At 45.0% G+C, this 12,596-nt stretch overlaps 1 protein-coding gene across 6 annotated transcripts in view; it reads left to right on the top strand.

Moving 5' to 3' along the window:
- The window catches only part of LOC138515788 (UDP-glucuronosyltransferase 2A1-like), a 428,107-nt gene that overhangs the window by 346,043 nt on the left and 69,468 nt on the right, over window positions 1-12,596 (top strand). For all 6 annotated transcript variants that reach the window (XM_069630513.1, XM_069630511.1, XM_069630510.1 and 3 more), the window contains one exon: window positions 3,259-3,407. In XM_069630513.1, the coding sequence (XP_069486614.1) occupies window positions 3,259-3,407 (149 nt within the window). The remainder of the gene's footprint in view (window positions 1-3,258; window positions 3,408-12,596) is intronic.

Genomic DNA, 12,596 nt, shown 5'->3' with positions numbered 1-12,596 from the left:
AAGTAAAGGGTGTGTGTAGGTTGGTTGCACACAAGGCCCCTGGTCTTGTAGCAGAATTTCTTTTGCTGCAGTCGAGAGGGCCAGCGCTGGGCAGCTCAGGTCCACAGCCCTGATTTATTGGTGAAAGAAAGCAAAAGTAAAGTGTGCGAGTAGGTTGGTTGCAGACAGAGCCCCTGGTCTTGTAGCAGATTTTCTTTTGCTACAGTTTAGAGGGCCAGCGCTGAGCAGCTCTGGTCCACAGCATTTACTGGAGGGGTGAAGTGCACAGACGCCGAACCCCAGACTTGTGCACCCCATGATATCAGGTGGCGCTGTGCCAGTGAAGGAAGAGCATGTGTTCTCTGGTGAAATATTCTCCCTCTCTCCCCTTCTATCCTGCCTTTCCCTTATCCCTACACCGCCTATCCACCCCTGTCCCCACAGAATGTGATTTCGCTCTGTAGTCATGTTGAAATAACAGGGCGGATCCACATAACGAGGGGATTTATCATTCGGGTTCATACACTTCCGTGATAATATGGGCCTTGGCACACTGCTACCTACATATGATGAATCATTATTCTATTAAATGTGTGTCATATTATATTGATATTGTAATCATATTTTTCTTAGTGTACTGAGGGATACTGCCGTAGGATGCCACTTCTGCTTTTGTCACGTGGGGGTGGGGTCAAATGACATCACTTCCACTACTCCTGGCATTTTGGTGAAATGACGTCCCTGACATATAATTAATTATCCAAAAACCTGGGCAAACCTTTTCAAAATTGATCAGCAGGTGCCAGCCAGTCTCAGTGAGATTCGTGTATGTTTGCATGTTCTCACATATTTTTCTTTCAGGCCACCTGCCCGAATCGCCTTAATCTTCAAAATGTCGGGCTGGTTCAGGCAGATTCTTCAGGAAAAAAAACATATAAAAAAAACCACTTCAAAGACTAGGAATAGGTAAGAGTGGATATGGTTATCAAATGGAAAAGGAGTCGTGAGAATGTTATCCAAATAGGATAGCAACTTGAAATCTGCCTGTAAGATATCTCAGTGGGTTAATGCTCCTACTGTAGACATCAATGTGTAATAACCCGGAAAGTCACAGATTTAGGTCTGAGTAAGAACAGCTCAGCCTTCCATCCTTCTGAATTATTTTTAAAAAAGTGGAAGAGAGCAATTGAACATTTTTTTCTCGAACAGCAGAGCCAGATGCAATTCTGGGCCTGCTTTTTGTTATTCGGAGGTTGATAGATTGCGTTTTATTGATATAATAATATTACAATATAGGGATCCCATAACAGGTATGGACTTCAGAAAAACATATAGAGCAGGGAAAATGTCAGTCATACATTAGGTATCCATGAAGTTTCATCCTGCCGAGTTTGCTTCCACGAGGGCAACCCTGCTTGATTATTTTTCAGAAATGAGAGTCAATGGCTGCTGATCAACAATCTCAGCAAGAGATGTAGGCTTTCATTCCTCTGGCATTGCCTAAATAAATACCATTTGTTCGGGTAGATTTGTAGTGTTAGGGGCTCTGTACCCAGGAAAAAAAACATATAACATATCTCTGCAGAGATGGGCCGATTCACCAAACCTTTTTGGTGCAAGCAATGAGATGTTTTGACACATTGGGCTTCATTACATGTTTGCTGTACTTTTGTGGTACTTCCGTGTAAATTACTTCCAAACCTGTTTATCATCACCACCATCAGTCTGGCTTCAGAGCAGCCAGAAGCACAGAAACTGCTCTCCTGAACACCCGTGAAGACCTGCTCTATAACCTTGATGCTAATCACCCCTCTGCCCTCACCCTACTTGTATCTCTCCTCTGCCTCTGACACGTTTAACCATGCCATCCTGCTCAACCGGCTCCGTGATAATTTGGGTATCACTGATCAGGCCCTGGCCTGGTTAACTTCTTTCCTCTCTGACCGACCCTCCCAGGTCCAACTTGGGTCCTTCTTGTCTTCTATCTCTGTCACTACCTGCGGTGTTCCCCAGGGGTCTAGCCTGTCTCCCTGGTTGTTCAACCAATATCTGACACCTCTCACCCACCGTATTGCTGCTTTCTGCTCCAATTTCCAGTGCTTTGCTGATGACACCCAGCTCGCTTTTAGGCTCCCCACTGCCTCTTCCTCCCCTTCTCTCATCTTGGATTGTCTCTCTGCAATCCAAGAGTGGTGCGCCACCAACAATCTCTGCCTGAATGCCAGCAAGATGGACATCCTCCTCACTGGTACACCTGGACCCCTCTTTCCACTCACCCTCTGGTCCGTCTCCTTTGGCCCTCCGCCTGCTCCCTCCTGCGAGGCTAAGAACCTCTGGGTTATTTTCGACTGCACACTCTCCTTCTCTCCTCACATCTCTGACGTCTCTAAGAAGTCAAACTACCAATTGCACCTCCTCAGAGGTACTCTCTCTTTACTCACCTTCCCCAGAAAGTCACTGTCTCTAGAGCTCCGGCTCTCTCTAGGCGTGACTACTGTAACAGCCTCTTCTTAAATCTGCCTGCCTCTACTCTCCATCCTCTGCAATTCAGCCAGAATAGGACTGCAAGTCTTGTCCTTGCCCTCCAGCCCAGGGATCGTATCTCTCCAGCACTGAAATCTCTACATTGGTTCCCAGTGGCTGCAAGGATCAAATTCAAGACCCTTTGCATTGTCCACAAGGCCTTGCGGTCCTGAGGCCAACATTTCTCCAACTCTCTCTCCTGAAGTATCTGCCTACTCGAGCCCTTTGCTCCTCCAACTCCCTGAGGGTCAGGCACTTTTCCAAGCAACGAGCTGGGGGCAGATCTCTCTCTTCGGCAGGTGCCTCCCTCTGGAACAGCCTCCCTGCCTCTATGAAACTTGAGCAGAACCACCTATGGTTCCGGAAGCAGCTCAAGACTTTCCTCTTTGCTTCTGCCTTCTCTCTTCCTCTTCCCTGCTGATCTCCTGTCTGATACTGCACTGGTTACCTGGCCACCCCGTGAACCACAGGCCAAAGTCCCTGCCTTCCCAGTTGCACACCTGCACTGCCCTCTGGCAACCATGCACTTGCGGCTGTATCTGTCACCCTACAGTCTCCCTACCCGCATTATCTATCACTTGGTGTTCTGCACTTAACCTTGCACTGCCACCTGCTGGCTACCCTTCTGTTTCTTCATGTTTATATCCTATGTTTTCACTCATAATAATTACATCTGGTTTGGATACAGTGTTGAATGTTACATTCTTTACTTTTCTAAGAGCTATACTAACACAGCATTCATGTTTTGTTTTTCAGGGAAGCCAACAACATTCTGTGAAACAATGGGCAAGGCAGAAATTTGGCTGATCAGAACGTACTGGGATTTTGAATATCCCCGACCACTATTACCCAACTTTGAGTTTGTGGGAGGACTTCACTGCCAACCAGCAAAGCCCCTGCCTGAGGTGATGTCTTGTTTCTGGATGTTATATTCCATCTAGCTAGCAACAGCCCATGTTTCTGTTTTAAACCCAAAATAAGGGTCAGACACTCAAAAGGTAAAATATTGGAATTTACAGAAAATGGAGCGCAATTTCCCCTTGCTCAGATTTCGATTGTGGTTAATGAAATGCTTTCAGGCGTGTATCACACTCTTCTTTCACCTTTTTCTAGATAAGAGTGTTATTTTCTGCTATGTTTCATCTGATATCGGCTCTGGACTATGAATCAAACATCACATGCAGTTCTCTCAAATGCGTGGCAAACAGTGGGAAGTCTAAATGATATAGCTGAAATTTGTCAAGGTGAAACATTTTCTAAGACTGAAGAATATCGGTTGTCCACCAGCACTACCCATGCATAGATCGATTGATGCCCACGGGTAATCAAAACCGCTATACACAAACACTTTAAATATGTTGGCTTTTTAACCTTAAAACCTAATTGTGTGTCCTAATTTGGCACAAGAAGGGAAGCAGAAAGTTTAGCGGCCAATGGGACGTGCACTCAAGTGGGTAAACTTGGACACACAGACCCTCTGATCCACCAGTTGTCCAGAGAAGATCACTTTATACACGTGGGTAAAGCTGACTCACAAGGTTAAGCCCATCAAAGCAGAGGTTTATCAGGAGATTAGAGACCCCTATGGGTCCCTGACCTTGGAAATCTGACTGTCTATCATGTATAGGAGAATCATCTGTCCCTTACAACACAAGGGCCTGCCATGGAACCTGGAGCATAATCTGACCCAGAAAATGGGTCTAGCTTTTTTTCCAGTGTGACTCATAAGAAGAATACCAGCAATCTGCAAATCTGGGCCCCTGCAGGGTCTGGCAGTCGAAGGATTAGGGGACAAGTGATGCATGTTGTACTAAATGTTGCCACTGGATGTTGGTGGCTTCAATGCTCTAGTAGATACTGTTGCCGTAGTCAAGGTGAGAGCAGATCAGGGCGTGTATGGCATTTGCCATTTCTAGAGAAAAACAGCAAACGGGGAAAAAAGTACTTTAAGGAATTTTCAATTTTAAGAAGCAGCAGCTAAAAACTGTGCTCACATGGAAAGTGATTGAAAGGCCACAGCCGTTTATATAGTCAAGAGGTTTTCCTGATTTGGAGGGGGATAAGTTGAGGCTCATGGAAGAAATCCATAAAAGTGTATTCTAGAATTAGCAATCTTGCAGATGAAAAAGTTAAGTTTGAACCCACTTGCGCACAACTATGCATTAATCAGTTGGAAGTGGATGGAGAGCGAGTGCTGCATTTGACAGACTTCACAAGTCAAGGAGGGGAGAGGGCATTTGTGATGCAGTGGAACCTAAAGAAACAAGGATGCCTGACAGTAGGGAGGAGTTGTATCTGAACAGGACAGAAGGTGCTGCCCAATTGATGGATGCAGGAACACTACAGAAGTAGGACAGCACAATCCCAGTGCTCACAGTGTGATAGAGTTCCTTACCTATGCTTTAGCACCCACAGTGGGGTGGTGCAAGGGGCGGGGGGCCTCTATGGGTTAGTGGATTCTGGGCTGTAATGAGGATTATGGTCGGTGCTTAATTCTGAGCCCCAGCCCTTATTGTCTCAGACTCATTTTGACTATGATGTGGTGTTTTGGCAAGTTTTTTATTTTAACCGTCAGTCACTTAAGAAGCACCCACAGAATCAGAGTAAAATGTTAACGATGATTGTGTTTAAAGACACACTTAAACATATGTCTCATTGCAAGACACAGTGATTTATGTTATGTTTATTGGTAGATGTACATCACACATCTGCCATGATCAGTGCATCCATCGACCAATGGCCTGGTAGGAGGTGCAGCTTTAACAACCCCTATATCAGAGGTCTTCAAACTGTGGGGCGCGGCCCCCAGGGGGGCGCGGCCGCCAGAGCCCAGCATGAAATGTAAAAAAAGAAAGAAAAAAAGATTTTTATTTTTATTTTTTTTATTTTTAGATTGGAGGAAATGGGAGGGGGTAGCTCACATGGTCAGACTGGACCATAAAACGGTCTTAGGCACCAATGAAAACATGGGCAGCAGTTGCAAATGGATATTCAGTCCAGACTGTTTGAATAGTACCAATATTTATTCAACAACAATGGTCAAAACTACTAGCTGCATAGTGAAGCAACTCCTCAAACTGGCCCAAAGTGGCCCATTTTGATTGGCCTACACTAGCATTTTGCATTTTTGGTACAGTCATCGCCCTATTGCCCTATGGGCCAGCCCAAGCCTGCAGACTCATCCATAATGGGTGAGGGGGCGTCCACCCACTGGCCACCTCACCCATTATGGAGGAGCCAGCCCAGTGAAACACTGAGCACTCCCTCAGATGCTTTTTTCCAGCTGAGGGAGTGCTCCCTGGCTGGCTGAACTGTCAAAGGGAAACACTGTTTGCCTTTGACAGTTCATTTCCCCAGCCGCACATGATCACTGAGCCATGCAACGTTGGGGGTGTTTTGCTTCGCCAGCCTTGCATAGCTCATTGGAAATGCTGGCTGGGGCACTGCATGTATGTATGTGCAAGGGGGTGCTCCTGCGCCTCCTCGCACATACGGGCAGAGCAACCTGGAGTGGGGCATTTTAGCAACCATGCGCAGGCCCCTGCAGAAGGTAAGTTCATGGCGATTTATTTTTGATTTAAATGTGTATGGATGTGTGTATGCTTGTGTTATGGGACTCTGGTTGGAGCAGGATGGGCGGCAGCACTGGGAAAGTGGTGGGCGTATGGTGGGGGAGAGCCCAGGGTCTGTATTGGGAGTAGGGTGCGGTGACGGCACGCAAAAGTTCATAGCGATTTCTACATACTGTCCATCCGGCACTTTTAGGGGGGCCCGGCCTGCCCAAACCTGGCTCAGGGGGGGCCCGAGCCAAAAAAGTTTGAAGACCACTGCCCTATATGGTGACACTGTGGGGAGCAGCCGTGGGTGGTGGCAACAGTGGGTGGGGAGCTGCACGCCATGATGTGTCACGGGTGTGCTAGAAAATATTTCAGCCCTGGCACTTATTTCTTTACAAATTAAGCACTGAATATGGTGGAACACCAGACCAACCCAACAGTGTCACTACACTAAGTCAAGGGGCACTCACAGGACACAAACATCCACAAACACTAGAGAATATCCAAGAAACCACTTACTATCTTACTATCAGATGGACTTTTTTAGAAAGCCATTCCAGCTCCCGAACCAGACCCAAAACCCCAGTGTAGGGAATAAAGTCTTTCCTGTAAAGCAACAAAGCAACCATTGGTTAGAGTCCAGGCGAATAGGGAAACACTTTTATTCATTCGGCATCAATATTTATGAACCTCAATGAAATCGATCAGACTGCGGAAACTCTGCAAGCAAACAATCTGAAATGAATACGAGAAAGAAAGAAAACAAGAGCAGGCGGTTATTTAGAGGGCGAAAAGCCCCCTCTCCAGCACATGCCTAAGACCTTGAGGGAGAAGACGTGCTGTGGACCTCGAAGGGGCCCTGCTGCAGATTTGCTGGAAGAGTTGTGAAACCCCGAAAACCCGCCACCCAAAGATAATAACTTAGGTAATCCATTGGACATTGCTGTATGTGCCAGGATGAGTCCAAGAGACTTTTTTTCCCCTTTTCCACTCAACAATTTTGGATTTGGATGCAACCTTTTTGTAAGAAACGAGAAAGAGGAGGAATAAAGAAAGAGAGAGGAGAAAGAAAGAAAGAAAGAAAGAGAGAGGAGAAAGAAAGAAAGAAAGAAAGAAAGAAAGAAAGAAAGAAAGAAAGAAAGAAAGAAAGAAAGAAAGAAAGAAAGAAAGAAAGAAAGAAAGAAAGAAAGACGCGAAGGGGAAGGAAAGCAAGGAGAAATGAAAAGAGGGAAATAAAGATAAAAGCAGAAGCAAAATGCGAAATGAAGGAAAGAAAAAAGCAAGGCGAGACTAGATACACTGAAAATGAGTCAAAATATTACTTCAAGGGTTTAAAATCAAGTGATTGATGACAGTGCACATTTAAATCTTAATTATCTCACAAATGGCAATGTCATGCTATGCGTCTTAAAAAATAAACAGACTTCGTAGGCATGCGCTTACCTTTGACAGCTGGGTGAAAGTCCTGTGAAATAATTGGCTAGGTTTACTCCCAAACATCTCTAGTTGTTTTATTTCTTACTGTCAACAGGGTTTCCTTCATTTAATCGTGTTTGGAATTGATTCAAGACTGAGAATCCATTGGTCGTGGACTTATCATTGGCAGGGGTAGCAGCAGCTCCAGGATGGCTTAGTTTAGCCCATCACGACCATGTTCAGCTCTTTAAACAGTGTGCCTGAGAGCCGAAGAGAGGCAGTCAGAGCAGGTCCCTCTCCCTATTGCAGTCTGTTTTTCCTTTTTATAGTTCTTCTTCTTCTTCTTCTTAATTACTGAAAGCATGGGCGGACCCACTTTTTATAGTGGATGCGGTGTTTGCATCACTGAACCCGCTCACTGGGGCATAGAGGCAAAGAGAGGCAGTCAGGATGGAACCCTCTCCTTACTGCAGTCTGTTTTTCCTTTTTATTATGGAAGTGGCGTTTGGGTCACTGAAAACCTCTCGCTTCTGCAGGGCGGCACGGGGCGGCACAGAGAGGCGAAGAGAGGAAATCAGAGCAGTCCGAGTCAGCCGTGTGCCCTGTGTGAGCAGCCTGCCTCTTGCTGCATGGATTTGTGAGAAAATAAATTAAAATAAAAGGTGAGAGAGTGACCATTATAGGCCCTGCCTGAGAGCATTCGTTTTAAAGCTTCAACTCCCCCCTATTTAACTGCTTCTGCACTCTTGGGTTTACAAATTGCCTGTAGTTGAACTGTCTTTTTCTACATTCAAACAATCTGCTCGATTTTGGGACTGTTGAATCGCGGACCTTTGGATCCGTTTTTTGTGATCCCTTGCTACTTAGACGCGTCTGCCACTCACTGGTTTGGACTGACTCTGCTTCCCACAAAGACCGTGAAATGCTACGCCAGTGATGTACTTTAATTGACACCCGTGGCTAGTGGATCCTATGAGTTGTCTTTGATAATATATACGAAGGCCCCATCCCTGATACTCTACCTTTTTGCTGACCCTTGTTTCGGGCGGTGGCTGCGGGCTTAAGAGCCATATTTAAGTGATAACGGAATTTTGTAGGTCCCTCTAATTGGTTGAGATATCTGACCTTTGACTCCAGCATCAACAATTCTTTCATTTTATTAACTCTTCAATCTGTGACTGCCGGCCATTGAGCCGATCTTAGTGTTTTTAGTCGGTGACTGCGGGCTATCAAGCCGACTGTGTTGTCATACATCTGGATGGTTTCTGGCAAAGGTTTTACTAAGGTTTTATTCAATATCTTATTTATTAGCCTTTTGGCTTGTATGTTGTCAGTGTTTTAGATTGTGATTCTTTGTGTTTATAGTAAACTGCATTTTATTTAGTATTTTATATTACTGTAAAAGTTCCCAACTTTTCCTAACTGTTGGATTGTCCTATGTAAATGAGTATGTATTCGCTTAGGAGCAGCGACATGCTCTACCAAAATACTCACTCGGCGAGTAACGGGGGTAAAGCAGCCTCTGTGGTGCTGGAAAGCGACGTTATGGCTTTGGTGATTCCTCTGATTCCGCCTGTATTGGTATGGTCATCTACCTCCCTCACAGACACAGACTTGTTAAAACTATTTTGCTTCAATAACAACACTGTTAGCCCTGAGGTTGCTCACGATTTGGCGAACAGCAATGGCAACAGCACCCTGACAGCAGCAGCAGAGGGAGCTTCTGAAGCCCGTCATATCTCCTTCTCTCCTGGAACTCAACTATTGACCCAAACCTTTCACAGTCTACGTCGTTATTTACAACAGAATCCCCAGCATGTAAAAACATGACATCAGCTCTCGACCTTTCTCTGCGAGGCTCACCTCAGGATGTGGATGGCTCATCCCTACTACATACACCATCACATGAGATCCCCAACACCCTGGGGCAGCTCTCCATGCCCGAAACCTCACTCTCTCCCAAATGGCCAATTCTTATGATGTCATCAAAGAGGAATTACGTCGACAACGCTCCCTCCTAAATGTAATGTCATCTAAGATGGCTTTTCTGGAGGGATTTATCTATGGGGGAAGTACAATATCCAAGGTATTCTCCTCAAGATCTGAGAACTGATTTATCAGGCTTTCCTGGGAAATTAACATTTTCAAGCCCTCGAGGATCGTTAGATAAGAAGTAAAAAGACAACACAACTAACAGCGATGTGAAACCTCAGACAGCAGACATGGCAACTAACACAGCTGCTAGTTTAACTTTTTTTAGAGGGAAACCAACAGAAAATATGAAAAGTTCCTCCAAGCAGAAAGGTTCCCACAGCTTTATGAGGAACTTGTGGCGGTCTCAGAGTTTTTCTCCCACTATTGAGGAAGAGCCGATGTGTATTGGCTTGTCTAGGCAGTATGAGAACATAAATTTGCCTTGTAAGGACTTAATATGAAACCCACGGAAAGTCAAGAAGAAATTGAATAACCTGGAAAAGTCTGCGAAATCTGGCCTAAGGGGTCCTATTTACAAAGTTTTAAAGTTTACACCAAAGCCATTACAAGTCTTAGACTATAGCATTTTGTCAGTCTATTCAGAGATGGGGAGCATTGCGGATTGGCAGATATGACTATGGCCAATATGGAGGACCTTTCTCGGACTTCCCTTCTGGCGAATGCTCTGAACAGACCATCAGAGGGGGAGCCGGTGTTAAGGAGAAAGTTCAACCTAAAATGAAGCATTGGCAAATCAAATAGTTTTGGCTTGTGTATAAATAATAGGCATTTGCAAAGCACTGACATGTTATCGCGGATACTTGAACCATTTTGCCCCTGCTACCATTGATGGCCAGCGACTACCACTATGCCTGTGCCAACCAAATGCTTTTCCCTTGCCTATACAAAAGCCAAAACTCTTGGCAATGCCAATGGTTGTTTTATATTATATCTTTTGTTCTGTCTGAAAGGCCACAGTTCTACATTTAGCCAACATATGTTCACCCAAAAAAATCACACTGTGCTTGTCCTATTCTGTGCATAAGGATGCTTAGTGGAGGAGGCCAATTTATGTAGCTGAACAAACTAAAGGCTAGAAACATTGAAAACACATGCCTGATTATTAGCTGTTCTGCATTCTCAATACCCAGGGACATGATCCCACTGTAGTCTAAGGGCACCAACCAACATAGGATGGGTCCAGAGCTCACCCTCAACATTTCAGAACAGTCTTCCCCAGAAGTTTAGGCAAGACTTCATTTTGCATTCGATATTTCAGGTCAGAGCCTGCCCACACATTATTGGTCTCGGTTTGGCCTCCTGCTAGCATTCTTGCATGTGGTGTTTAATGTTGAGTACAGTTGAGAGTTGCCACCGAATGTTGGTGTCTATGGTCGCGTTACGTTGCTATATATTGCATGTAATTCTCTGCACTCCATGTAGCTTCAGGCCTTAAGAATCTGAGGACATGAGCATTTTAAGACGACAAACACCACAAACATAATAGTACCAGTCAGCTAAGAAACTGACGTCACAAAGAAAACCAAAGGAAGCAGGGGAGGCGCAAGCAAATGTTTATTAGGAGAGGGATCAAAGACTTCAATCGTGATTCAACAGTCTTTAAAAAAACAGTTAATACCGCTCCTGTAGTGCCTGGCAAGTGCCTTTCCCATACTTACACAAAAGCCCAAACTGTTGGCATTGCCAATGCTTGTTTCATATTTTTGCTTGTGTCATTTCACTTTCTGTGACATCATTAGGGATGCGTGAGGCAAGGGATATAAGGTGTAAACTACAAAGCAATGCCATTTCGGTGAATATACCTCAATGATCTGAATGTGGAGAGCAACATGCCCTGGGGGTGGGGGGGAGTAAGGGGGGTCAGGCTAGAGGATGGGTTTAGCTCCTTGCCGTTCCCTGGAATTCTTTCCCTTGGCTTCCAGGCAACTGTGCCAGATATATAGCCCTCATGTAAAAAAGATATCCTGCTGCTTAATGCTGATTTTATTTTTACAGCTTTTCATCCAGTTTCCAAAAGGTTCACGTGTGCTCTTTCTTATTACATATGTATTTCTGCAGTTGTGTGCATGATGCTTAAACAAGGGTCGGCATGTTTCTAATTGCTGTGAATATGTTCAGATAAGGTAATTAAGGCCCATGGCTTCGGGGGTGAACACTGCCGCGGTAGTCATGTGAAACTTACGTTTACTCGTGCGAACACCTCTCCATGTACACCGCAATATTACTCTTGCCCCTTGCTGTCTAATCACATTGTTTGCACAGTAGTTACATTAGAAACGCCCCCTGAAGAAAAAATATAGTCAGGCATTGTGTCATTTGAAAATGATCATTTATGCAGCACATTGAGCGTGGTTGCAAGCGCAGCGCTATCACTCCTTCCGAAACGCAGAGGCAGTTTTAAACATTCATCTGTGTTTCATGGCGGTGCTTATTATGTAGAGTGGGGGAAGACTCTACCACTGAGGGAAGACCTACCTTACCCATGCTTCAGGACCAACCTCTTCCATTGGATTAAGGAAAATGACCTATGACCTGTCACTATATCTACAATGCTATTCCTGCTCCGCCTGTACATATTATATATACTGTCTACGCTGTCTCTGCCTTAGTGTGTAACCTACCTGTCTTACGCCTGCATGCTGTACATATTTCCTGTCTTCAATTTCTTGTATAAAATGGATGATCTCGTACAGCATTGTAACCAAAGCTGAACAACCCTCTTGATGCCTTTTGCGCCCTGATACCCTCGGGTCTGGCGCGCATTACAAATAAACAAACAAACAAACCGAGTACCGCTGTGCATTGGCAATCAGTAGTGGCAAAACGGCGGCTCGTCTACATGTAGGAAAAGAGGGGGCAAAGAGTGATGGAGGGGGAAAAACATCAGAAGTATTGGGCTGACGACCCCCAAAAACATACCTACTATGAACTTGGGTTAAGGCTCGGACCAAAGTGCATTGGAAATAAGTAACAACATGCATGTATGCACGTCGGCAAATGGGCTATTAGGGGCTTCTTCGGTTGCCTCAGAGAGTTTGGATTCTTTGTCTATTCTCACATTAGAGGAAAGGCGTCTAAGATCTTCTATGGCAACCAAGGTTGATTTTATTCCGCAAGAGCTTGTAC

This window comes from Ambystoma mexicanum, chromosome 6q (assembly GCF_040938575.1).
Source record: "Ambystoma mexicanum isolate Mex_15411 chromosome 6q, UKY_AmexF1_1, whole genome shotgun sequence".
Lineage (NCBI taxonomy): Eukaryota > Metazoa > Chordata > Amphibia > Caudata > Ambystomatidae > Ambystoma > Ambystoma mexicanum.
The sequence above is the reverse complement of the archived record's forward strand: the minus strand, read 5'-3'. Positions and strand labels throughout refer to the sequence as shown.